The sequence below is a fragment of the Trachurus japonicus genome, unplaced genomic scaffold (genome assembly GCF_045865225.1).
Source record: "Trachurus japonicus isolate A0001 unplaced genomic scaffold, Traja_1.0 AP029687.1".
NCBI lineage: Eukaryota > Metazoa > Chordata > Actinopteri > Carangiformes > Carangidae > Trachurus > Trachurus japonicus.
This window is the reverse complement of record NW_028219820.1, coordinates 136619-159893: the sequence shown is the minus strand read 5'-3', so window position 1 is coordinate 159893 and position 23275 is coordinate 136619. Positions and strand designations below refer to the sequence as shown.

Genomic DNA, 23275 nt, shown 5'->3' with positions numbered 1-23275 from the left:
ATTGCTGGGAATCCTCCCACCGTCGTGTGTCTAGCGCGGTTTGCTTACCTGATCGGGTTGGCTTATATGGTTCAAGGTCATATTCCTGAGTGCGGGTCCAATTGGATCTTTGACCATAAGCCGGAGCATCTGAGTCGTACCCAAGTGAGTACTCTGCCAGCCCCCGCAGCAGATCAATTAAGTCAATATTTTCTTTTTAGCTGGGGAATAATGTAAATATAAAGCCATATGATTATTATTATGAGGACTAGTAGGCTACTGGATGTGTTGGTGAAAATGGTTTTACATTGGTCTCGATCTGGACTCTCTCTTGGCAACAACACTAACTTTATCTCTAAGTGATCACCATGACAACAGAACGACGACACCTACGTGCTCATCGATGAGGTAACCGTCTCCTCGCGCCAGCCCGTTGGGTCGGTACCGGTCTCCCTCGCAGATGTCAAACCCCACGACCAGCAGCGCTTCCGGGAAAAGACCCACGTTGCCGATGTGGTCCGAGTGTCCGTGAGTCCCCACGACCACGTCCACGTCCCGCGGCTTCAGCCCGCGCTCCCTCAGCGCCGCGAGGAGGAAGTCCCGGTCCCACGGTCCCCCGGTGTCCACCAGCACGGTCCTGGGCCCGGTGACCAGGGTGATGGTCCCGTCGGCTCGGAACGCTCCGTCCGCCAGCGGCTCCTCGCAGTAGCCGGGCTTCAGGACGCACACGGAGTACGGGTCACCGGGGAAGTCCAGCTGGGTCTCTGACAGCGGGACCAGCCGGACCGGGGGATCCGAGACATCTTCGCTGTCTGTCCTCATCATGATGTAGATCTATGGATGTCAACAACAGTCCACATGCTGCTTTATCAGGCTGCAGGAGGAGCTGAGGACCGGAGCTCACACCGCCTCCTGCTGGACCGGAGACATCCAGTACAGAAGTCAAATAATGACAGAAAGTTTATGTGTATTTAGGCAAGGCATCTTTATTTATATAGCGCATTTCATAACAAGGCAACTCAATGTGCTTTACATAAAGACAAAGAGAGGAGCATGAAAACAGAATAAAACAAACACTAAAAACAGAGTTAAAAGCAAGAGTAAAAATGTAAAATAAAAGAAAATAGATACAGTTTTAAGTTCTTAAAGCAGAAGTAGGCTAAGCGATATTTTTGTGTTAATTTAAGTCTTAAATAGTTATATCTTCCGACAGCAATCACTTACATAGAGTGTTTGGACCGAAACACGGGTCTGTCAGTCACTCTGCTCTGCTCTGAGCCGAGGAGAAAACTTTTCTCGTATCCTACAAGTTTTATCCAATGAGGAGAGAGAACGGCATGCAGGGCTGTGTGTGCAGCCAAGGGACGCCGTGAAAGTGGTGACGTAGGGACGAGGACCAATAGATCCATGACGAGGGCAGGGGCTGCTAACTCCATCGGCTGACAAGAAGTTATGGTGCGTTCAAGGCAACTCGTAACTCATGTTTTGGTACGACTTCACGGGTCGGAAGTTACGAGTGGCCGTTATAGTGACTTTCACAGGTAAAACAGGTCGGAAAAACACGAGTGGGTTGCCTGGAACGCTACAAAGTCGTAAGTCGTGACTTGAAGCTGTAATTTACGGTTTCAAAAGCCTGCCTGGAACGCAGCATTAGCCAAAACGACCGGATCGCTTACTTCTGCTTTAAAAGAGCTCAGCTACGCTAACTAGTGAGTACTCAACTAGTACCCAATTAGTGAGTTAGCCTAGCAAGCTTCTTTTTATTTTCTATTTTTTATTTTTTTAAGAGAAGTAAATAACCAGACTAGTTGTTTCTTACAGAACTGTTGTTGCAGTTACAATATATAGAGAAAATGCACAAATTAATTTCAAATTCATCAATCAAATATTTGATTTCATTCATGGCTCCAGTCCAGAGGGATAAAACACCCAATTCTGGTGCTTGTATCCACATTTAAAATATTCATATTTTCATGAAGATAATCTCCAACTATGACTGTATGATTTTTAATACGCTTACATAATCTAAAAATACTTAAAGATGTAAGGACGGGCTGAGGACCGGAGCTCACACCGCCTCCTGCTGGACCGGAGACATCCAGTAGGTCCACACATTAGAGACAGTTTCTAGTAGCAGCTACATAACATAAGTCAAATAATGACAAAGTGTATGTGTATTTAGGCAAGGCAAGGCAAGGCATCTTTATTTACATAGCGCATTTCATACCAAGGCAACTCAATGTGCTTTACATACGGCCTTAGGGCCTAAATGTGTTGGCAGATGCAAAAATATTCTTATTGATATTATTCACTGTATTTGTATCATTGATTTTTTTTAAATTATATTCAGTATATTTTATTCTATTCTAAAGGCAAGGCAAGGCAAAGCAAGGCATCTTTATTTATATAGCACATTTCATAACAAGGCAACTCAATGTGCTTTACATAAAGACAAAACTTTTTTTTAAGAGAAGCATGAAAACTGAATAAAAACAAACAAACACTAAAAACAGAGTTAAAAGCAAGAGTAAACATTTAAAAGAAAAGAAAAGAGATAAAGTTTGAAGTTTTAAAGGGATAATTCACCCAAAATTCAAATTTCAAACTCATTATCTACTCACCCTCATGTCAACTAAGAGCTGTGAGAATTTTCAGAGTCCTTCGTGCCTTCTCTGAGTTAGGGGAGGGGGAGGGGGGGTCCGCGCAGCAGTATTTGTCCATATAATGGTTGTGAATGGATACCAACATCATGTCAACAACAACAGACCACAGGCTGCAGGAGGAGCTGAGGACGGGAGCTCACACCGCCTCCTGCTGGACCAGAGACATCCAGTAGGTCCACACATTAGAGACAGTTTCTAGTGCATAAGTCAAATAATGACAAAGTGTATGTGCATTTACAACATCTAGATAGAAAATAATGCATTTTATCCGTATACAAGATGTATTTTTGAACAACTTAAATAGTTTTGGCAGATGCAGAAATATTCTTATTGATATTATTCACTGTATTTGTATCATTGATTTTTTTATTATTATATTCAGTAGTGTATTCAGTATATTTTATTCTTTTCTAAAGTCTGACCAGAGACAAAGACTGCTAATTAGCTGAAGCTATATGTCCTATATGCATCCCATTTTACCATTTTCTGGCATCCCTGTTAAATAAATATTAAAACAAAAAGCTAAAGCTAAATAATATTTACATTCATTGTCTTAATGTGTGAATAAGTTTCACTCTCAATATGATATGATATAAATATCCATACCCATACAGACATATGACATACATTCAAGGGTTTCTATAAGCCACATATCAGGGGATATAGGCTATTACTGTATTGTTATTATTACACATCCACCTGACATATAGTGAGATAATTTTACAACATTTCATTTTATGTTCATTTATTTTGTAATTGGACTCTGCATATTCAAGAACCTATAACAACTTGTGGTCAATATGCCACATTTAGCTCTGGAGCTCATTTCATCTGTAGGCCCATGGTCCACAAATAAAATGTCAGTAAAACAAATACCATATATGATTTACTTATTGTAAAATGTGTATTTGTCCTTGTATGTGAGATCATTTTATTTCAGAAATATTTAACAGGTATCACTCTTTGAAAATGTGACGCATGTGTATAGTAACTCAGTGGTGTCCTAATTATTGACACCATTTAAAGTTTCTAATAATAAAGGACAGTACACAAAGTCTTCAAGTCCATGAATGCAATTTAATGGACACCTTTTTTTATTGCAAAATCAGCCTTGTGATTGACTAATACACATTACTTTACATTGTAGTGAAATCAACAGTCAAATGTTGATGAATCATTGACATGGTTTGTTTAAGGCCTTTCTTGAAGGTGTCAAAGTAGTCGACTTGAAATCACAGACGATACAGCAGGAAACCACTGAAGCTGTTACGATAAACGCCAAAGTCATAAAGCACACAGCCTCCGTACATAGTCAGATAGACCACACTTCCCTTTTCCATCTGCAGAATTAATGCATTTGAAAATGTAGCAGAACTGTCAGCCCGTTCATAATTTTGCAGGATTTTCCCATTATTATGGTAGAAGTTCAGGATCACCCGTGCGTCACGTATCTCGGTGTGGGCAGTAAACGTGAAGTAGTAGACTCCTTTAACTGGAGCAGTGAAGATACCTGGAACAGTAAAGAACCAGAGATCTCATCATCACTGTCCAATACTCAACATTGTCAGCTTATGTTATGAAGCATGTGGTGATGTATACGCTACCTGTATCTGGGTTATAAGCCCCACCAACATTGGTGGGTACACTATCGTAGACAAGTGTTGTTTCAGAGACGTATGGTCCAATTTTCCCTCTGGTAAAGAAACCAGCAGTGAATGCGTACTTCACATTTTCTGTAAAACACAACATGGCAACAAGATTCCCTTTTTAAAGATTGAAACTTGACTTTGTCAGGAACCTCTATTTAAACAAAATAAAACAAATCAAAAAAATTGCACAAAATTCTAAAATGCTCTGGTTAAAATTATGACATTTGTGGCGTTGGGTCAGTTTCAACCCGGTTATAACAATAAGAACCGTAACCAGGAGTAGAGAAACAAATGAGATGATAAGTAATTGTTTTTTAATGTGTTTTACATCTGATTCAAGACACGGGTCAAAACCGACCCCAACATAACAGATGGTAGCAGAAAGCTGATACAAGACGAAGGTTAAAATGTGGAATTTTTGGAATCTAAACAACAAAGTGCCGAATAAAACTTTTGCACAGTACTGTACCTGATTTCTCCTTCTCAAGAACGGCCACTTTATCTTTCTGGGTTTGAAGTTCAGCCTTGGTAAACTTCAGTTCTTCTCTCAGAGCTCTGAGCTCAGCCCAGATATCAGCGCTAACATTGTCAGCTCCTCCACTTTCTGCCTGAGCCCATGTCCCAGACAGACAGAGGAGCAACACCACCAGCACAGGACCCCCCATTGGAAAACCTCTAGAAACCCCTGCTAGGAAAATCAACTCAACAAGATTTAGTGTGGATGTAGCTACTAGTGCAAGTGTGTTTTCCCATGATTTGTAATTAATTCAATTATTATAATTTTTTACAACAACAATAATTGATCTGCCTCAAACCCAAAGCAACAAAAACTCTTAACAATTTAAGAACACCAGTTTGAAGTTGAGTGTGTCAGTGAGAAGTTTGTACCAGAGGATGGCGCCATGGAGCTGTAACCTACAGTCTGGAGAGCAGCACTGAGCCATGGAGGAAACTGTAATAATGGCTGTTACTTAAGTTAAGACCAAGGATTCAGGAGTTTAAAATAGAAATCCTCCACTACATTCAAACATTACATGGTATGAAAGATGGAAAAGCTATAAAAACATTAGACATCTAAACCTCTGATTGGACTATGTGAAAATATAACCCCTATTTTCAATTCAAGTGTCCCATGGTCCACAAATAAAATTACAGAAAAAAAATACTTATTGTAAAATGTGTATTTGTTAAAGCAGAAGTAAGTGGTCCGGTCGTTTTCGCTAATGCTGCGTTCCAGGCAGGCTTTTGAAATCGTAAATTACAGCTTCAAGTCACAACTTACGACTTTGTAGCGTTTCAGGCAACCCACTCGTGTTTTTCCGACCTGTTTTACCGGTGAAAGTCACTATAACGGCCACTCGTAACTTCCGACCCGTGAACTCGTACCAGATTGAACTGGTATGACTTCACGGTCGGAAAAATACGAGTTTCCTTGAACGCACCATAACAGTCCTCGTCCCTACGTCGCCACATTCACGGCGTCCCTTGGCTGCACACACAGCCCTGCATGCCGTTCTCTCTCCTCATTGGATAAAAACTGTAGGATACGATAAATGTTTTCTCCTCGGCTCAGAGCAGAGCAGAGGGACTGACAGACCCGTGTTTCAGACCAAACACTCTATGTAAGTGATTGCTGTCGGAAGATATAACTATTTAAGACTTATATTAACACAAATATATCACTTACTTCTGCTTTAAGATAATCTTTTTTCAGAAATATTTGGTTTTTCTGAAAAATACAACAGTATCACTGTATCACACATAGTAACTCTGTGGTGTCCTAGTAGTTGAGGGTTGTGTGAGACAGAGCCTGTATTTATACACACACTAATGCTCAGTGTTGATTAAGTTTTTAGAATATTGCAGTTAATACATGTTTTATAGTTTCTGATAATAAAGGACAGTACAGGAAGTCATTAAGTATGAATGCAATTTAATGGACACCTTTATATTGCAAAATAATCCTTGTTATTGAGTAATACACATTACTTTTCATTGTAGTGAAATTAACTGTCAAATTCTGATGAATCATTGACATGGTTTGTTTAAGGCCTTTCTTGAAGGTGTCAAATTGTCTAAAATCACAGACGATACAGCAGGAAACCACTGAAACTGTTCCGATACTCATTATAATCATAAAGCACAGAGTTTTGGTAGAGAGTCATATAGACCACACTTCCCTTTTCCATCTGGAGAATTATTGCATTTGCAAGTACAGCATTAGTGTTACCCCGCTCAAAATTACGCAAGACTCTCTGATTATTATGGAATAAGTCGACTGCCAACCATGTGTCAGGTGTTTCGGTGTAGGCAGTAAACCTGAAGTAGTAGACTCCTTTAACTGGAGCAGTGAAGATACCTGGAACAGTAAAGAAGCAGAGATCTCATCATCACTGTCCAATACTCAACATTGTCAGTTTATGTTATGAAGCATGTGGTGATGTATACACTACCTGTATGTGGGTTATAAGCCCCACCAACATTGGTGAGTACTCTTCCAAAGACAAGTGTTTTGTCAGTATCGTACGGTCCAATATGCCCTTTGGTACTGAAACCAGCAGTGAATGCGTACTTGACATTTTCTGTAAACACAACATGAAAACAAGATTAAAAGATTGAAACAATAAGTTTCAAGTCAATAATTCTTTATTGGTTAATGCATTTCTTCTGAGCCTATTTTCCAGGCCTCTGCTCGAAAATTGCATATCAATAATAAAATGAGAATATCTCTGCAACCACAAGGTCTATTTGAATAATTTAGGTGTCATTGAATAGGGGACACTTTGAGGATTGTTGAGATATGTAATTATCAGTATATCTGTTACTGGTGAAGAGTAAATGATTAAATAAATTCAATGTTCGCCTAAAAAAAAAAACATATTTTTGATAAGTGTCCTTTAGAATAATGCTAAGATAGCTAAACCTCTCTATAAAATCATTGTACAACATATGAACATTGTCTCTGCAGTGGTTGATTCTGATTAATTGAAGCAGAATAAAATTATTGAGATTTTACTACAAAATATTCAGGCGAGCTTTCCAAAATGTCCATTTTTGGCACAGCTTGGAACCACCTGCCCCTATAAACCATTGTTTAATCTTTATTTTCACACAATTTGCATAAACTAACTGAACAAGAATCCACAGTTTTTTTTTAATCCGCCTATTTCTCCTTTGAACTTTGTTGCTGCGTCTGGATGCAGGGAAAGCCTGTCTGCCTGTGCTGATGACGCGCAGCTGTAGCTCTGCAGGGGATCGACCAATCAGGGTCATTCACCTATCGTTGTGACCGTAAGAGCCAGTAGAATCAAGCTAGCCCCACGTTGGTTTCATTGACAGCACTGGCAGCCAATGGGAACCAGTATAAACCAGGCTGTTGTTGCGCGTCGGAGCCCCCTGTGGCTGCCGTGCACCCGGAGCCGGAAATACGCCACACAGACACGGGAGGAAGTAGAGTTGCATGCTGGGAGTTGTAGTCCTTCAAACTAAACGCCGTTTATAGCTGCAGAATCACTTTTCTCTCCGAGTTTTTCCAAGGTAAGACTGCTTTTCTGGTTGTTTTTACCAAATGTGCTTGTGGTTGTTTATCGTATTAGGCTGCTGGATCAGTGAAACTTGGTCATAGAGGGATAAAAATGGTATTTTTGGAATCTGTGGAGTGTCTGCTTGGGCTCTTTGCACAACTCCACTACTTCCTTAACGTAATACTGCTCCTTCATTTCCTGTCTTACATTATTGGACAACCTGATTAATCCAGGTGTGTCTGACCATTGTGACTACTCAGACACACCTGGATTAATCAGGTTGTCCAATAATGTAAGACAGGAAATGAAGGAGCAGTATTACGTTAAGGAAGTAGTGGAGTTGTGCAAAGAGCCCTGATCGCTCGGTGTTGTAACTGTGTTGGTTGGTCGAATGGTTTATATGAGCGTTTAGCGGAGATTCTCAGCTTTCTGTTGATATGTAGCATGTCTGTGTGTGCGCTGCAGGGTTGTTGCTTGTGCGGAAGTTGTTGTGTTGTCGGAGAGCCCCCGTATCCGGGGGCTTCAGGGAAGAAGAAGGATTGTCTGTAAAATATGTATTAGGATGGTCTTCAGTCATTGGACTCCACTATTTACTTCTGTTTTTGTTTTTCAATATTCCTGCAAATGTTGTCAAATGTCGAAGATTAATGCAATTTTTGTTTAGGATAGTCTGTCGTTAAAATATCTATTAGGATGTGGTCTTCAGTCATTGGACTCCACTGCATGTACTTCTGTTTCTTCACTATTACTACTACTACTATCAATCACTATTCCTGCAAATGTCGTCTGGATCTCATCCAGTTTTTCCCCATAACTTCACTTCCTTCTGATCAGTTGTCACTCTAGAAACCAGTTTTATCACTTGGACTAGAAAAGCATGAAAATTAATAGTTTAATGAATTACACTTATTAGATTTTTATAATGGGATTTTTATGACTTACCATTCATCAGTTCTTTCACTTTTGTCTTCTGGAGCTCCAGTTCAGTTTTCGTTGCTTCCAGCTCTTCTGTAGTTGCTGTCACCTTGTTTTCAGTTGCTGTCAGTCTGAGGCTGATCTCTGAAATATCATATGAAGTTATCACATAAATGTGTTTATTGCATCAAGGCTTTTGACCTTGTCAGGATCCTATATTTAAACAAAATAAAACAAACAAACAAAAATCATAAAATTCTAAAATGCTCTGGTTAAAATTATGACATTAATGTTATGATAAGAACAATCATGAGAGTCAAAACTGAAATCACAAATGCAAAACCAACCTTTTCATAGATAAGGAAGCCTAACAACGTGACCAAGAGTTGAGAAACAAATGGGATGATAAACAATTGTTTTTAGTGTATTTTACAGCTGATAAGTTAAGTCTCTGGTCAAAACTGACACCAACACAAAAGATGATAGCAGAAAGCTGACATAAGACGAAGGTTAAAATATGAAATTTTTGGAGTCTAAACAACTATAAGTGCCTAAAACGTTTGCACCGTACTGTAGCCTACCTAATTTCTCCTTCTCAAGAACGGCCACTTTACCTCTCAGTTCAGCCTTGGTGGACTTCAGTTCCACCTTCTGCTCCACCACCATGTCTCTCAGAGCTCTGAGCTCAGCCCAGATACCAGCGCTAACATTGTCAGCTCCTCCACTTTCTGCCTGAGCCCATGTCCCAGACAGACAGAGGAGCAACACCACCAGCACAGGACCCCCCATTGGAAAACCTCTAGAAACCCCTGCTAGGAAAATCAACTCAACAAGATTTAGTGTGGATGTAGCTACTCCCACTGATCACAGGAGCACAAACTCTGAAAGAAGGTGGCTGCTACTGACCATCCAGTATTTATGAAGGTAGACTGATGCAATGTCCACAGCTGTGGGCAAATGGCCTGATTCTCATTAGTATCATTATTTATCTTATTTAAACAGGTGATATCATGTTTATGGAGCTGGTCAGTGGCTGGACACTCAATGTGTTATGTAAAAGTTTTGTTTTTAAAGAAAGGGACAAGTTAGAAATACAAAAATGTCATGAGAACATGTGGGTCAAATGACATCCTAAATATCAGTAATGATACAATAAAATCTTCATTTTGTTATTCTTTATGTGAAATCATCCGAGAACAACAACAGTACTTCTCTTCAGTTTTTCTTTGTTTTTTTTTAATAATCAAAGTAAGTATCATGCAAGTGTGTTTTCCTATAATTTGTAGTTAAGTTCATTCTTTTTTGTTTTATCTGCCTCAAACCCAAAGCAACAAAAACTCTTAACAATTTAAGAACACCAGTTTGAAGTTGAGTGTGTCAGTGAGAAGTTTGTACCAGAGGATGGTGCCATGGAGCTGTAACCTACAGTCTGGAGAGCAGCACTGAGCCATGGAGGAAACTGTAATAATGGCTGTTACTTAAGTTAAGACCAAGGATTCAGGAGTTTAAAATAGAAATCCTCCACTACATTCAAACATTACATGGTATGAAAGATGGAAAAGCTATAAAAATATTAGACATTTACAAATCACTAAATAAAACCTCTGATTATGGGAAAAGATAACCCCTATTTTCAATTAATTTGTGTCAATAAATAGAAACATATTTTGTTTGGGTTTTGGTGTCTTTGGGTATGTGTATAATTGGCTATAAAATAAAATCATTGCTACTCTTTCCATACATTTGGCCCTTAATAGCTTGTAAAAATGTAAGAGATGCCATAAAGTAGTGTTTGCATGGAGACAATATACCTTAGCTTGTAAAAATCTGTTAATATTTTTAACTAACAGCTCTACTTTTGCTACTGTGGATTCTTTCTTTTTTGTTTTTCTTTGTTTTGCTTGATGAATCTACATGTGTGTTGATGTTATGTGTAATTTTCATGCAGTTAAATGCATAAATGATTTATGAAGGGTTTTTTTTAGATTTTATTTATATGATTATTTATTTTATCATTACTTTTCCTTTCTTTTTCTTTTTTTCGCTTTTCTTTTCTTCTTGGGTAATTCTCTTTTTTTTTTTACTAGGGTAACAATGGGTGAGGGGTGGGGGGCACTTGTGTATTACTGAAATGACATTAGGCTACCTATTAGTAGTAGTAGTAGTAGTAGTAGTAGTAGGCTAGTAGTATTAGGAGTGGACAAATAACAATATTACTTGCGACTGAACGTTGTTAAGGAAATTTGAGAAAAATATGTCAATGTGTGCTGATCATCCAGTATTTATTAGGGTAGACTGATGCAATGTCCACAGCTGTGGGCAAATGGCCTGATTCTCATTCATTTATCTTATTTAAACAGGCGATATCATGTTTATGCAACTGGTCAGTGGCTGTACTGAATTTGTGTTAGGTATAAGGTTTTTTGTTGTTGTTTTGTTTTGTTTTTCTGCTCAGAGAAAGGGACAAGTTAGAAATGCCAAAATGTCATGAGAACCTGTCTGTTAAATTGCATCCTAAATATCAGTAATGACATCATAAAATCCTAATTTCTGTATTATTTATGTGAAATCAACCCAGTAAAACAACTTTTCACTTTTTTTTTTTTTTTAATATTCACACAGTAAAGGGCTCAAGATCATGCAAGTGTCTTTCCCATCATGTGTAATTCATTCAATTATTATTGATCTGCCTCAAACCCAAAGCAACAAAAACTCTAACAATTTAAGAACACAAGTTTGAAGTTGAGTGTGTCAGTGAGAAGTTTGCACCAGAGGATGGCGCCATGGAGCTGTAACCTACAGTCTGGAGAGCAGCACTGAGCCATGGAGGAAACTGTAATAATGGCTGTTTCTTAAGTTAAGACCAAGGATTCAGGAGTTTAAAATAGAAATCCTCCACTACATTCAAACATTACATGGTATGAAAGATGGAAAAGCTATAAAACATTAGACATCTAAACCTCTGATTAGATGTGAAAAGATAACCCCTATTTTGATTTCAAGTGTCCCATGGTCCACAAATAAAATTACAGTAAAAAAATAAAATAATAATAGCCTACTTATTGTAAAATGTGTATTTGTTAAAGAGATATTCCGGCGTAAATTTAAAGCAGATATCAGTGGAATGTTTTTGTTAATATAAGTCCTAAATAGTCCTATTTTCCGTCAGCAATCACTTACATGAAGTATTTCAGCCTAAACACGAGTCTCTCCGTCACTCTGCTCTGCTGTAACCCGAGGAGAAAATTTTCCTTGTGGGATACAAGTGTTATCCAATGAGGGGAGAGAACGGCATGAAGGGCTGTGTGTGCAGCCAAGGGATGCGCGTGAATGTGGTGACGTAGCACGAGGACCAATTGATGCCTGACAAGGGCGGGGGCTGCTAACTCATGGTGCGTTCAAGGAAACTCGTACTTTGTGTTTTTCCTTCCTGTGAAGTCATACCAGTTCGATCTGGTACGAGTTCACGGGTCGGAAGTTACGAGTGGCCGTTATAGGGAACTTTCACAGACAACAGGACGGTAAAAACACGAGCTACGGGTTACCTGGAACGCTACCAAGTCGTAGTTGTGACTTGAAGCTGTAACTTACGGTTTCAAAAGCCTGCCTTGAACGCAGCATTAGCCGAAACGGCCGTGCCACTGATATCTGCTTTAACCCATGGTCCAACGCACCGTGACACCAAGTATCTGCTAACCGCGCTGTCATGTTCGTGTTCCAAGGATGAGGCCGTGTTGATAGCAAGTAACTTAGTTTAATGTCTCACGTTCTCAACAACATACATGTGGCTCCATGCAGTCTTGCTCTACTACGTTATATGGTACACGGTGTGGCTGTCCCCACGTGTTTCTCAGGTATATACACAATGGCTACAGCCACGCCGCCCACACAAATCACTCTAATACGAACCCTCGTGTCGAAACGCTCGTGTTTATGGCGGGGTCCCTAAAGGAGGCCCGCTGTGTTAGGTAGGTGGGTATCTGTGTGTGGGTGTGTGTGTGTGCGTATGTGTGTGGTGTATCTGCGTACGTGCGCGTGTGTGTAAGTTAGTAGGGAGAGAGAAAGGAGAGAGAGAGAGAGAAAGGATAACGACGGCAAAAGTGGACCGATTGGTCACGTTAGTCTAAGATGAACTCAATCCCACATGCAGCACTACAGTGAAGGCAACAGAACTAGCGCCCAGGTGTCCTCACTGATTCTCTGGCGCTGATATGGAGAGTTGTGCTCATACATGACTAACTGTCTAGTTACAATAACAAATAAGCATACAGCAAAATCAACATAATCAACATAACCGGACGCGGCGGTCCTCAAAGATATGCAACACAAATTCACGCTAGTTCTAGTCTCTGCCCAGACAAAAGCTCTCTTACTTTGGATAGAAGCGTGCTTGCCGACGCGATAGATCCGTCGATCTGATGGCGTGCGGCGCGGCTGTAGCGTCCTACAGCGGAACAAACGAGTCGTCCTCTGGAAGGGTGGCAGAGAGGAGGACCGGTGGAGTTAACTCTGGACGGCGGAGTCCGACGTCGTCTCGTGAAGAAAGGCGGCTCTCACGACTGCGGCAGAGGTGGGGAAGAGGGAGCGGCGATTGCTCGGAGGTCTTCCCCAGGATCCAGGTGGTTCAGAAAAAACTTGGGGCAGTATGCTCGTCCAGCAAGCTAACGGCGGCCCAGGTCTTGAGTTCAAACGTTTGATGTGCTCCCTTTAGAGTAACTAGTTGCGCGAAGCTGGAGCTCCTTGCGGTACTTCGTTACACGGGAAAAAGCCTGGAGCGGCGCGTCGCCGCAGCACTTAAGCCTTCGGTGACGTCACAGGGGTTTCCGGGGCTTCCGCCAGGTACTGACCAATGGGAGGCCAGAGTTTGAATGTCTGGCTGGAATCACACCTAGATGTGATTTAACGGCCGTTGTCTGCTGTCGCGCATTCCTTGTCCCCTGCTGGTTTTATGGTCCTTTGTTTGAGAACATGTGGGTGAGGTCCCAACATCCCCCCTTTGGTCCGAAGAGTGGGTTAGAGTCCAGTCTTTGGAGCAACAGAAGGGCTGAATAATCCGCATGTTTCCTGCGTGGAGAAAGTCCTCAACAGTCCAACAGTTCAAACAGTTCATATAGCACCGGTCAAGAGTCTAGTGTCTGGGCATTTATGCAGAGGCTCGTCTGGGCAGGACGTCTTAACTAATAACACTATGCTATCACATGCTACAACACATCATCACTTCTATCATGTAATAACAGTAAGAAAAAAAAAAAAAATGAAAATGGAAGAACACAAAACAAACACATCTAAGAATTGAAAAGAGGAGAATAGAGAATGTTTGTTAATGAAAGGGTTAGTAGGCTTCTCCTTCACCCCTTGGGGTTGGGTTGGCCAGTGGTGTATTTAGGGTGTGGTTGGTAAAGCGAGGTGACACCACTAGAATAGAATCTAATCTGGCCTGTAGCTTCTGGATGTATTTGTACATGATGTGTGCGATCACCGCGGTGATAATCCACCCACTAAGCAGAAGCACCAAAGCCACCATACTGATTGGGTGATCTTGGTAAGATCGCCCAGGCAAATGCTTAGGCAACATGGCCGTGAGCCCTTCAGGTTTTAAGTTGAATTTTATCAGTTTGGTGCCTTCGGTCAGTAGCTCATGTTGGAGGATGTCACCGATGGTCAAATTGTGTCCGACAAATGCATCCATGATTTCAATTTCAGTGTCGTATCTGTCTGGACTGAGATGATGGAGAATTATATCGTCAATGTGTACTGTGGCTCCCTCTGGGACAGTTAGGAATACTGTTTGGTTTGGCAGAGTTAACTTAGTGGCCGTATTGTGACGGTCATAAGAGACCACCACCTGGGAGGCAGGTGTACTGATGAGCCATTTATTACCGGCTCTCTCTACTCTAGTTTCGGCACCATTGTCTCTGGTAGACATGCTGCCTTGACACTTTTGCTCCGGGGCGTCGGGTCTGAGCCCACACAGGTAGTTGGTGACATCTCTGATAAAAGGGTTGCTAGGGCAAACCCAGTGGATGTCCTTCATTTTTGTGCACATGTTTAGATTGGGGACAAGGTACAGTGATGGATTGTCATCGTGATAGGCAATAATTGGTGGTGTGTTAAGGTGTACATGTGTATCTCTTTCCCAGAACCCAACATTCAAAACTGATTTCAATCTGTAGATGTTCTGCTGCTCAATGACTGGTAAGTTTAAAATGAACCCCAACTCTAAGCTCTGTGGGTTGACTGAGATTGGGATAGCACTGCCAAGGTTATACGCCAGGTGTACTTGGGAGGGCTGCACGGTTGTGGTACTGGCAGCCCTAAGAATCTGCTCTACCGTGGTCAGCGGGACGAAGTAGGGCGGGATTCTGCCTGCACTAAGGCTATTTATGGAGGAGCTAATCTCTCTGAGGAGGTCTTGCATAAAATTTCTGACTATGCGTACATGGGTTATATCATCCTGGACGATGGTTGTTAGCGCATCTAACGCATGCCAAGTGTTGTTAACTCTTTGACTGCCAGCCATTCTCACAGCAGCTTCCTCCAGCTTGCCAGGCATTTTCCAGCTTTTTGACTGATTTCCGTAGACCCACCATATATTATGTACTGTTACTACATACACATTCAACCCATCAAAGGAAAGATGAGGGTCTCTAGTTTCCAGCAAAAAAAAATGTTTGTTTCTATCTTGTTCCAGTCTTGTGAAATTGGCGGTTGAATATAGGTTAGTTTAGCCCAAAATGCCATTTTGGCACCAAAATCTTGAGAAAAAGAGGTTTTTGTGTCGGCTGTCATTTTCAGGTGAACCAGTACAATTGGCTCCTTTATATTTTGCTTTAGTGATGCCTCAATATCTGTACAGTTGTTCTCTTGTAAACAACAACTAAATCAACACTGACAAATGACTTTTGATGACAATAGACAAAATATTTAGCTACTGACACACACTACTGCAGCCTTTTTCCTTCTTTTCTTTGAGTTACAACTTTTTATTTTCTTTTTTTTTAGTGTGTGTGCGTACGTGACGTGTGCGTGTGTGTGTGCGTGCGTGTGTGTCTGTGTGTGTGTGTGTGTGTGTGTGTGTGTGTGTGTGTGTGCGCGCGCGCGCGCGGATCAGTTCGACAGGTTTTTGTAGCCGAAACACGGCACTTTAGATCAGATCCAGCTTCCTCTGGTCAGCAGGCAGCGGTCTCACTCACTCTCTGTCTCTCACACACATCTACACACACACACACAGCCGACAGCTCTGGCTGACGTCACGTGCCCCCTGAACTCAGCCACAGACAGTCTCTGTAGCTCACAACAGACACTCCCACCACCTTTAGCTCTCCTCGTCACGTTCGCCGGCGCCGTCCGTTCCTCATCCACACTAGATCGGGGATTTTCAAGCTGCTATCTGAGTGATTTCTCGCAAAATCTGGCGACTTTCCAAACGCTCTTGATGACTAACGACGAGCGATCAACGGGGTTGTTGTTACTAACGTTTGTGCTTTGTATCACGGAGCTGCACGGAGCTTCAACGAGCTGCCGAGCCGCCATGAGCCCCGCCGCCGCCCCCGAAGCTCTCACCGGCGGCCAGAGTGTCACGGAGCGGCGGCGCTGCAGTCAGACACCCGCTCCGCTCCGTGAGGGGGGAAAAACACGCTATAGTTTTTATATCTCTCAATCCAAATGTGTTTTTCTGCAGTTTATTTTGATGATACAAGTCTGATCTTCACAGAGGAGTAGGGCAAGACATTCAGCATGGCGTTGCCATTAAAAAAACGCTAAGACGAGTTATCTCGTCTTTGGCAGACTACGCTTGGATTCGCTAAGACGAGATAACTCGTCTTTGGCAGTCAAAGAGTTAAGTAGAGCTGAGTGCAGGTTGACTTTCACTATAGTCCCCTGAAGGGTTTTCCCCATACCTTGCAGTTGTCCCTGTTGGCGGCCGAGCTTCTCTTGAATCTCAGGCATTTCTTCCTCGAGTTCACTCACATGTCTTCGGAGTGTTCCCAGGCTGACTGAGTTGGCGGCCGAGAGACCAATGGAAAACAGGGAGCCGATTCCTGCCGCTGCAGAGAGCAGAGCCCCAAGAAATCGTTTTGGTCGCTTCTTTTCACTCAGATCTTTTTCCGTTACCAAGAATTTGTCCAACTGTTCCAGAATATGGGCCGTTGCTTGTTCTGCATGTTCTATGGTGTTGTGGATCTGAGTCCTGCTGAGTCTACCCTCTGTTATCTTCAGGGGGAGGCGTATGTGGTTACGGTACGCGTCCCAAGGATCTAAGCGCACATAGACACGATGGGTGATGAGACTACAGTGGGTGAGAAGGAGTCCTGGTGACCCCTGCAGTACGATGCCGGTTGGGGGCCCGGGGTCAACCATCTCAATTGCAAGCAGAACTTGCATGCTGACGAGTCCACTCAAGACCCAAAGAAGGTTCATCCTGAAAACAGATTAGGGTTATGGTTACTATACGAGAGGGGCGTGTTGGTAGGGTTAGTGCATGCGTGGGGGTGAGCTGCATGCAATTATTCTACCCTAGCGGGAATCCCATTTCTGAAACTAGGGCTCCTCCCCCTCGTCAGGTTCAGGAGGAGTCTTTTGTTTTAGGTCAGTGGCTGGTCGAGATGGCTTGATCTGATTCGCGTGGACCCACTTGTAAGTGGGGGGCTGCCTAGGCTTCGGGACCTTGATCTGATAGGCCACCGGGGATAGCTTGTGCACAATCTCGTACGGGCCCGACCAGTGTGGAAGAAACTTTTTGGAGACGCCGGTCGGCTGTGCAAACTTGAAGTAGAATACCTTATTACCGACCTCGTACTCTCGGTGGGACGCGGTTCGGTCGTAATAGGCTTGGCCCCCTTTGCACTGGATTCCAAATTCTTTTGGGCCCAGGAGAAAGTAGTTTGAAGGTGTTCCTTCAAGTCAGTCACATACTGGTGAGCTGTGTAGGCGGTAGCGACACTGACATCCTCAGGATGGTATAGGAGGTGAAGTGGCAAGGTCATCTCTCGCCCAGTCATCATCTCAAAGGGGGTGACCCCTGTGGAACGATGAGGGGTGGACCTAATGGCCATGAGCACTAGAGGGAGTTTTATGTCCCAGTCCTTGCCACCACTACCAACATACTTCCTGAGCATGTGAGTGATGGTGCGGTTGGCCCTTTCCACCTGTCCGGATGATTGGGGGTGGTAGGCCACATGGAATTTTACCTCAACTCCCAGCATATCGTACAGGGCAGTCATGACACTGGACGTGAAATGGGTACCTCTGTCTGAATCGACTGAAAGAGGGAGACCCCAGCGGCTGAACACATGGTTCAGCAGAAGAACTGCGGTCGTGACGGCGGTGTCGTTGGGAGCGGGAAGGCACTCAACCCATTTGGTGAACGAACAAGTAACGGTGAGAAGGTATTTATTACCCCGTGAGGATTTCGGGACAGGCCCAATCCAATCCACTTGAAGGTGGGACCATGGGAAAGTGACCCCTTTCTTTTGGAGGGGGGGCTCGGTTTATGGGCCGAGAAGGTTGGAATTGACAGCAGATCAGGCAGCTCTATAAAGTGTGGTATCTTGGGCCATTGCAGGCCAATATACCACCTCTCGGAGGGTTTGAAGAGCGGCCTTTGAGCCACGATGACCGCCCACAGGGCAGTCATGGGCATGGGCCAGCATGACTCCCCTGTGGTCCGTCGGGACTACCCAACGGACAGGTCCCTGACCTTTACTGGTGTAGACCAACAAACCCTTTTCAAGCCTCAAGTTTGGCAGTTCTCGGTAAAAACCTTGTAGTTCCTTTGACTCCCCCTTTGGTGCTTTCGGCACCCCATCTGGAGGAGGGCTGGCCACAAGTTTTCTGATGACTTTCAAGATGGAATCCTGTTCTTGCATGGTGACCAGGTCTGAGTCCTCTAGCTTTTGGCTCAGGAACACAGTCTGGCTCTCCTGACAAGGTTCCTTCTGCTGTGTTTTTGCTTGTTGACGGGTGATAGCGTTCACCACATAAGGCTTTGAAGGGGGTAGCCAGTTGTCCTGGAACTCCCAAGGTGTACCCTGTTCTGCTCCTAGCTTCGCTAGGCGGTCTGCTTCATCGTTACCAATTTTGTCGGGGCCCGCTATTTGAGAGTGACCTTTGACCTTTCTCCAATACACCACCATCCCCTTCTCTGTTACCAGTTGATCGGTCGCCAAGAATAGTTCTGAGTGTTTGACGTCTTTGTTACGAGCGTTTTTCATCCCCTTTGCCTTCCACAAAGGGAAGTGGGAGACGAAACTATGGCGGGCGTAATTTGAGTCGGAGCAGATCACAAGTTGCAGTATCGAGCCTTCGGCAGCTTGCTGGAGCACAATGAGCACTGCTGCCACCTCGGCATACTGGCTGGTTTTGGCGCCGAGCTGGAGATGATTTGGTGAGTCAACTGTTGATTCGGGCCAGACAACGCCCACCCCAGCTCTGAGCTGGCTTTCGTGGTGGAAGGAACAGCCATCAATGAAAACTTCTATCATGCCTTGGCAGACATTCTCATCGTAGTAGTGATGGTTGGAAGGGAGCGTCTGTGTAGGGGTCAGGAGGGACTGGAAACTTGGCTGGCTTTCACAGTCACAATGCTGACATTCAGCGATACCCCGTCCCAGGGGCATTTTAAAACTCTGCGCATACTTTACCTCTACGTCGTACCCCTGTAGGGCCATCATCCAAGAGGCAATGCGGCTGTTTGACACGCGTCCTTCTCTAAGTCGTTGACTATTAAGGAAAGTGACTGGTTGGTGACAAGTTTCGATTATTACCTTCTGGCCTCCGATGTAGCTACGGAAATGCTCCACTGCCCACACTGTGGCAAGGAGAGCTTTTTCACAGTCAGAGAACTTTACCTCGACGCTGCTTAGGGGACGACTGGCGTAGGCGACAACTCGCCTGTCTGCGTCATATTTCTGTGCTAGGGCGGCGCTGAGAGACTGGGGGGAGAAGCTTGCCTCAAGGTAGAACTCTTTGTCTTTGTCTGGGTAGGCCAGACAAGGTGCTGTGCAAAGCTTCTCTTTCATGAGGCGAAAGGATTGCTCTTGGCAGGAATCCCATCGAAAGGGCTCCTCCTTGCGGAGCAGTTCTGTGAGGGGTCTTGCCATCTCAGCATAGTCTTCAATGAACTGTCGTGAGTAGTTGCAGACCCCTAGGAAGCTTCTAAGCTCCGACACATTAGTCGGTGCGGTGATGTCTTGAATAGCACGGATACGTGCTGCTTGAGGCTCAATGCCATCAGTGCCGACCGTGAGTCCGACGTACTCAACTTTGGTACGACACCACTGGCCTTTCGCGAGCGCCAGCTTGGCTCCTGCGGCCGACAGTTGCTGGAGCACATGCCGAACTTCGGCCAAGTGTTCTTCGAAAGTGCGACTCCTCATGAGGATGTCGTCCACGTAGATAAGGTTTCCACGAGCTGCCGCGTCGCTCATGGCCTTGTGGAGGAAGATATTGAACTCTGCTGGTGAGTTCGAGTAACCGAATGGGCATCGGTTCCAGGTGTATTGGCGGTTACAAAAGGAGAAGGCTAGCTTGTACTGGTCGGCCGGATCTACTTTCATGGTCCAGAACCCATTGGACACATCCACTGTGGAGAAGAAGTGAGCTCCTTTCACTTTAGCCAGTTCCTGATCCAAGTGGATCATGGGCCAGCGTGAAAGTGGGACCTGCTTGTTTAACGGTCGGTAATCGATGGTGAGACGCCACTTACCTGTTGGTTTCAAGACTGGCCAGATAGGTGAGTTGTAGGTTGAGTTGCACTCCCTGATAATTTTCTTCTCAAGCAGTTGGTCCAGGATTTCCTGTATGGACTCGTAGGCAGCCAGTGGGATTCGATACTGACGCACAAAGGTAGGTGGTGCCTTTGGGTCAGTGGGAATGCGTACCGTATGGAGGTTGGTAACCCCACAATCAAGTGAGTCCCTTGAAAAGATTGATTGGAATTCGCGGAAGAGTTCCCTAAGGGCGTCTTGCTGCTCTTGGGTTGTGAGAGCATCTGCTTTTGCAAGCTGCTTATCAATCTCGGCTTCAAAGCCGGGATAGGGTTCCCCTGGTGTGGGTACAGCCGTGTCAACCGCCGTGTCTGTGTTGACTGGTTGGGCAGTGAGAGCATGTACTAGCATGTCTCCCTCGTTGTTCAGAGTAGCACCACAGATGGATTTCTGTCCAAGGATATCATGACAAGCGGTAGCGATCATTTTGTGTGGGAAGGAGAACAGGACGTCGTCCAATCCACCGTCCTTGATCAAAGATGGGGGGAGGTTACCTATGACAGGCACTGTCAGCTCAAAGTCGTGAAACGAGCTGTCTATCAAGATACCCAGGCGCTGTCCTGCTTTGATGGAGATGGGGACCTGGGTCAAGTTTTGGACCAGGAGATATGCCGACCGATTCTGTAGTTCAAGGAGGGGGTCCCCTGCATCATAGGGGCGGATCTTCTTGTCAGGCTGTCAAGTTGAGTTCCTGGAAGTAAGACAAGGGTTGGAAGAAAGCTTGTTGGGCCGAGATCTTTTGGCCTTTAAGGAGTGCCAGACGGACGGGGAAACCCGTTGTTCGTTCTGGTATGGTTATGCTTACTTCGCTGGCAACTTGACATGCTTGGGGAATGGTTTGGCCAGATGCCATGTGTGCCGCATCTGGTATGAGGGGGAGATTCTCAACACTTGCCCTGGACCACAGGACCTGGTTGATGGTATCCAGCTGGACGCCCAGCCTGACAAGAAGATCCGCCCCTATGATGCAGGGGACTTGGAGTTCGGGGACCACACTCAAGTAGTGTACCACCTTTTTCTTTCTAATCTGTATTGAAAGAGCACATACACCGGTAGCTTTGATTAGGGTCTGCGGGGACTCTGCAGATAACAAGCGATGGCTGCGTTGTATGAAAGTTGGGGCCGGGTCTTGTTGGCACAAGGTTCTAAACAAATCTTGGTGGATTGCGGTCTTTTCTGACCAAAGGGCTACCAACGCCTGTGGGACTAGAGTTTCATTGAGGTACACGTCTCCGACGACGTGTGGACTGTATAGTGAGGGGTTCGCGTTTTCCAGCGAGCAGAGGAATGACTCATGTCCCTCAAACAAGTTCGTATTCCCAGTGGTTGGTAGCTGTGGGTCACCGGGGAGCGTGGGACCGTCGGAGCTTAACCCGGGCTCAGGAGGAGATGTGAAAGCTGGCAAGGGAGCCTTGGACTCAATGGTAGAGACCGTGGGGCCAGGAGTGGACGGACCATCTCCTTGGCTATGCGCCTTTGGGCTGCTTATCTGAGCCCAAATGTGCCCGCGATGACAGTCGATGAGAGGGGCCAGCCTATCCAGCAGGTCCTGACCAAGAAGCAGTGGTTCTGTATCTATGGTGGTGACATAGACAGGGTGTATGAGGGACATCCCCTGAAAGGTGATGTTAACCCAGGCACGTTGGGTGATCGGTGATTGGTCCTGTGTGTAGCTCGTGATGCTGATGTTGCAAGCCTCTATTTGAAGCGGCTTACCAAGGGAAAGCATAGCTCCGGTGACCTCTGAAAACATGCGGGTGTTCATCAGACTGATCTCTGACCCGGAGTCAAGCAGGGCAAGGGCCTTGACACATCCTCCCACTGTAACTGAGGTGTAGATGTGCCGGGCGTTGCCCTTACGCACTAAATCACCCAAGAAGGTCAAGAATGGTGTGTTAGCGTGTTGGGAGGAGGTCATCTTGGGGAATCCCTGTGATTCCCCCGGTCCCCTCCCCCAGCTCACGAAGTAGACTTCTTGAGCGGCGGGGGGTTTTTCCCGGCTTAGTCATGCTGATGAGGGTTCTGTGGCTGGTCCCTGCGGAGGGACCAAATAGGGACTTGAAAGCTTGGTCTTCCTCTAACCCAGGTGCGTGGCGGCCCTGGAAGAAGGCTACCTGCAGGCGCCGATAGTATTCCCTCGGTGGTTCTGTCTTCCTCTGGGTGACTGCGTAGGCGCCCATGGCGGCGGCGGTAGGATCATTGTAGAGGGAGTATTCTTCCCTCAGAGCTTGGCAAGAGCCGAGTAAGTATCCCTGGTGTCAGGGGGAAGAGATTCCATGAACACATGGACGCTCCTGGATGAGGTTTTCCAGATGAGCTTAAGCTTCTCCCGCGTGGAGGGGCGAGGGAGATCTAGCAAGCAGCGTTCGACCTCCCGGAGGTAGTCATCAACACTAGCCTCTGGGTTTCCCGGGTCAAAACGCTCGACATCTCTAGCAAGGGATTCAAGTTGACGGGTCCTCAGGCCTCGTTCTTTTGAGACGCCGTCGTCCGAGTCTTCTGAGGTGACGTCTCGGTCATCTCTATACCGTCGGAAAGAAACGGCCTGAGGACGGCTAGAATCGCGAGGATCAGAAGCACGAGTATTTCGATGGGTCGGAGTATGATATTCTCTCCATTGTGATGACGAGACTGGGTCGTCAAAGCGCTGAGCAGTACGAATGCGTGCAGAGGGGGGGGGCACCGCTGTATTGGGGGACTCCTGAGTCCTCATAGAAAAGTGTTGGTGGCTGTTGGTAGCTGCTCACCACAGCTCCTGCGTTGACCGGAGCTGCGTA

The 23275-nt window shown here is 44.9% G+C and overlaps 1 protein-coding gene, 1 long non-coding RNA gene and 1 pseudogene across 3 annotated transcripts in view; all 3 read right to left on the bottom strand.

The window, feature by feature from the left end:
* Positions 1-342: 342 nt before the first annotated feature.
* On the bottom strand, positions 343-801 carry LOC146960997 (metallo-beta-lactamase domain-containing protein 1-like). The gene has a single exon (XM_085771873.1). The coding sequence runs from the start codon at positions 799-801 to the stop codon at positions 343-345; it is 459 nt and encodes a 152-aa protein (XP_085627999.1).
* A 5572-nt stretch (positions 802-6373) lies between these two features.
* LOC146960993 (uncharacterized) overlaps positions 6374-23275 on the bottom strand; it is a 50080-nt gene continuing 33178 nt past the window's right edge. For both annotated transcript variants that reach the window (XR_015035314.1, XR_015035313.1), the window contains one exon: positions 6374-6650. This is a non-coding gene — a long non-coding RNA (uncharacterized LOC146960993). The remainder of the gene's footprint in view (positions 6651-23275) is intronic.
* LOC146960996 (protein NYNRIN-like) lies at positions 14063-22776 on the bottom strand (annotated as a pseudogene).

Excerpts from the sequence above, each read along its gene's own strand:
- LOC146960997 (XM_085771873.1), bottom strand. The coding sequence starts at position 801 with ATGAGGACAGACAGCGAAGATGTCTCGGATCCCCCGGTCCGGCTGGTC.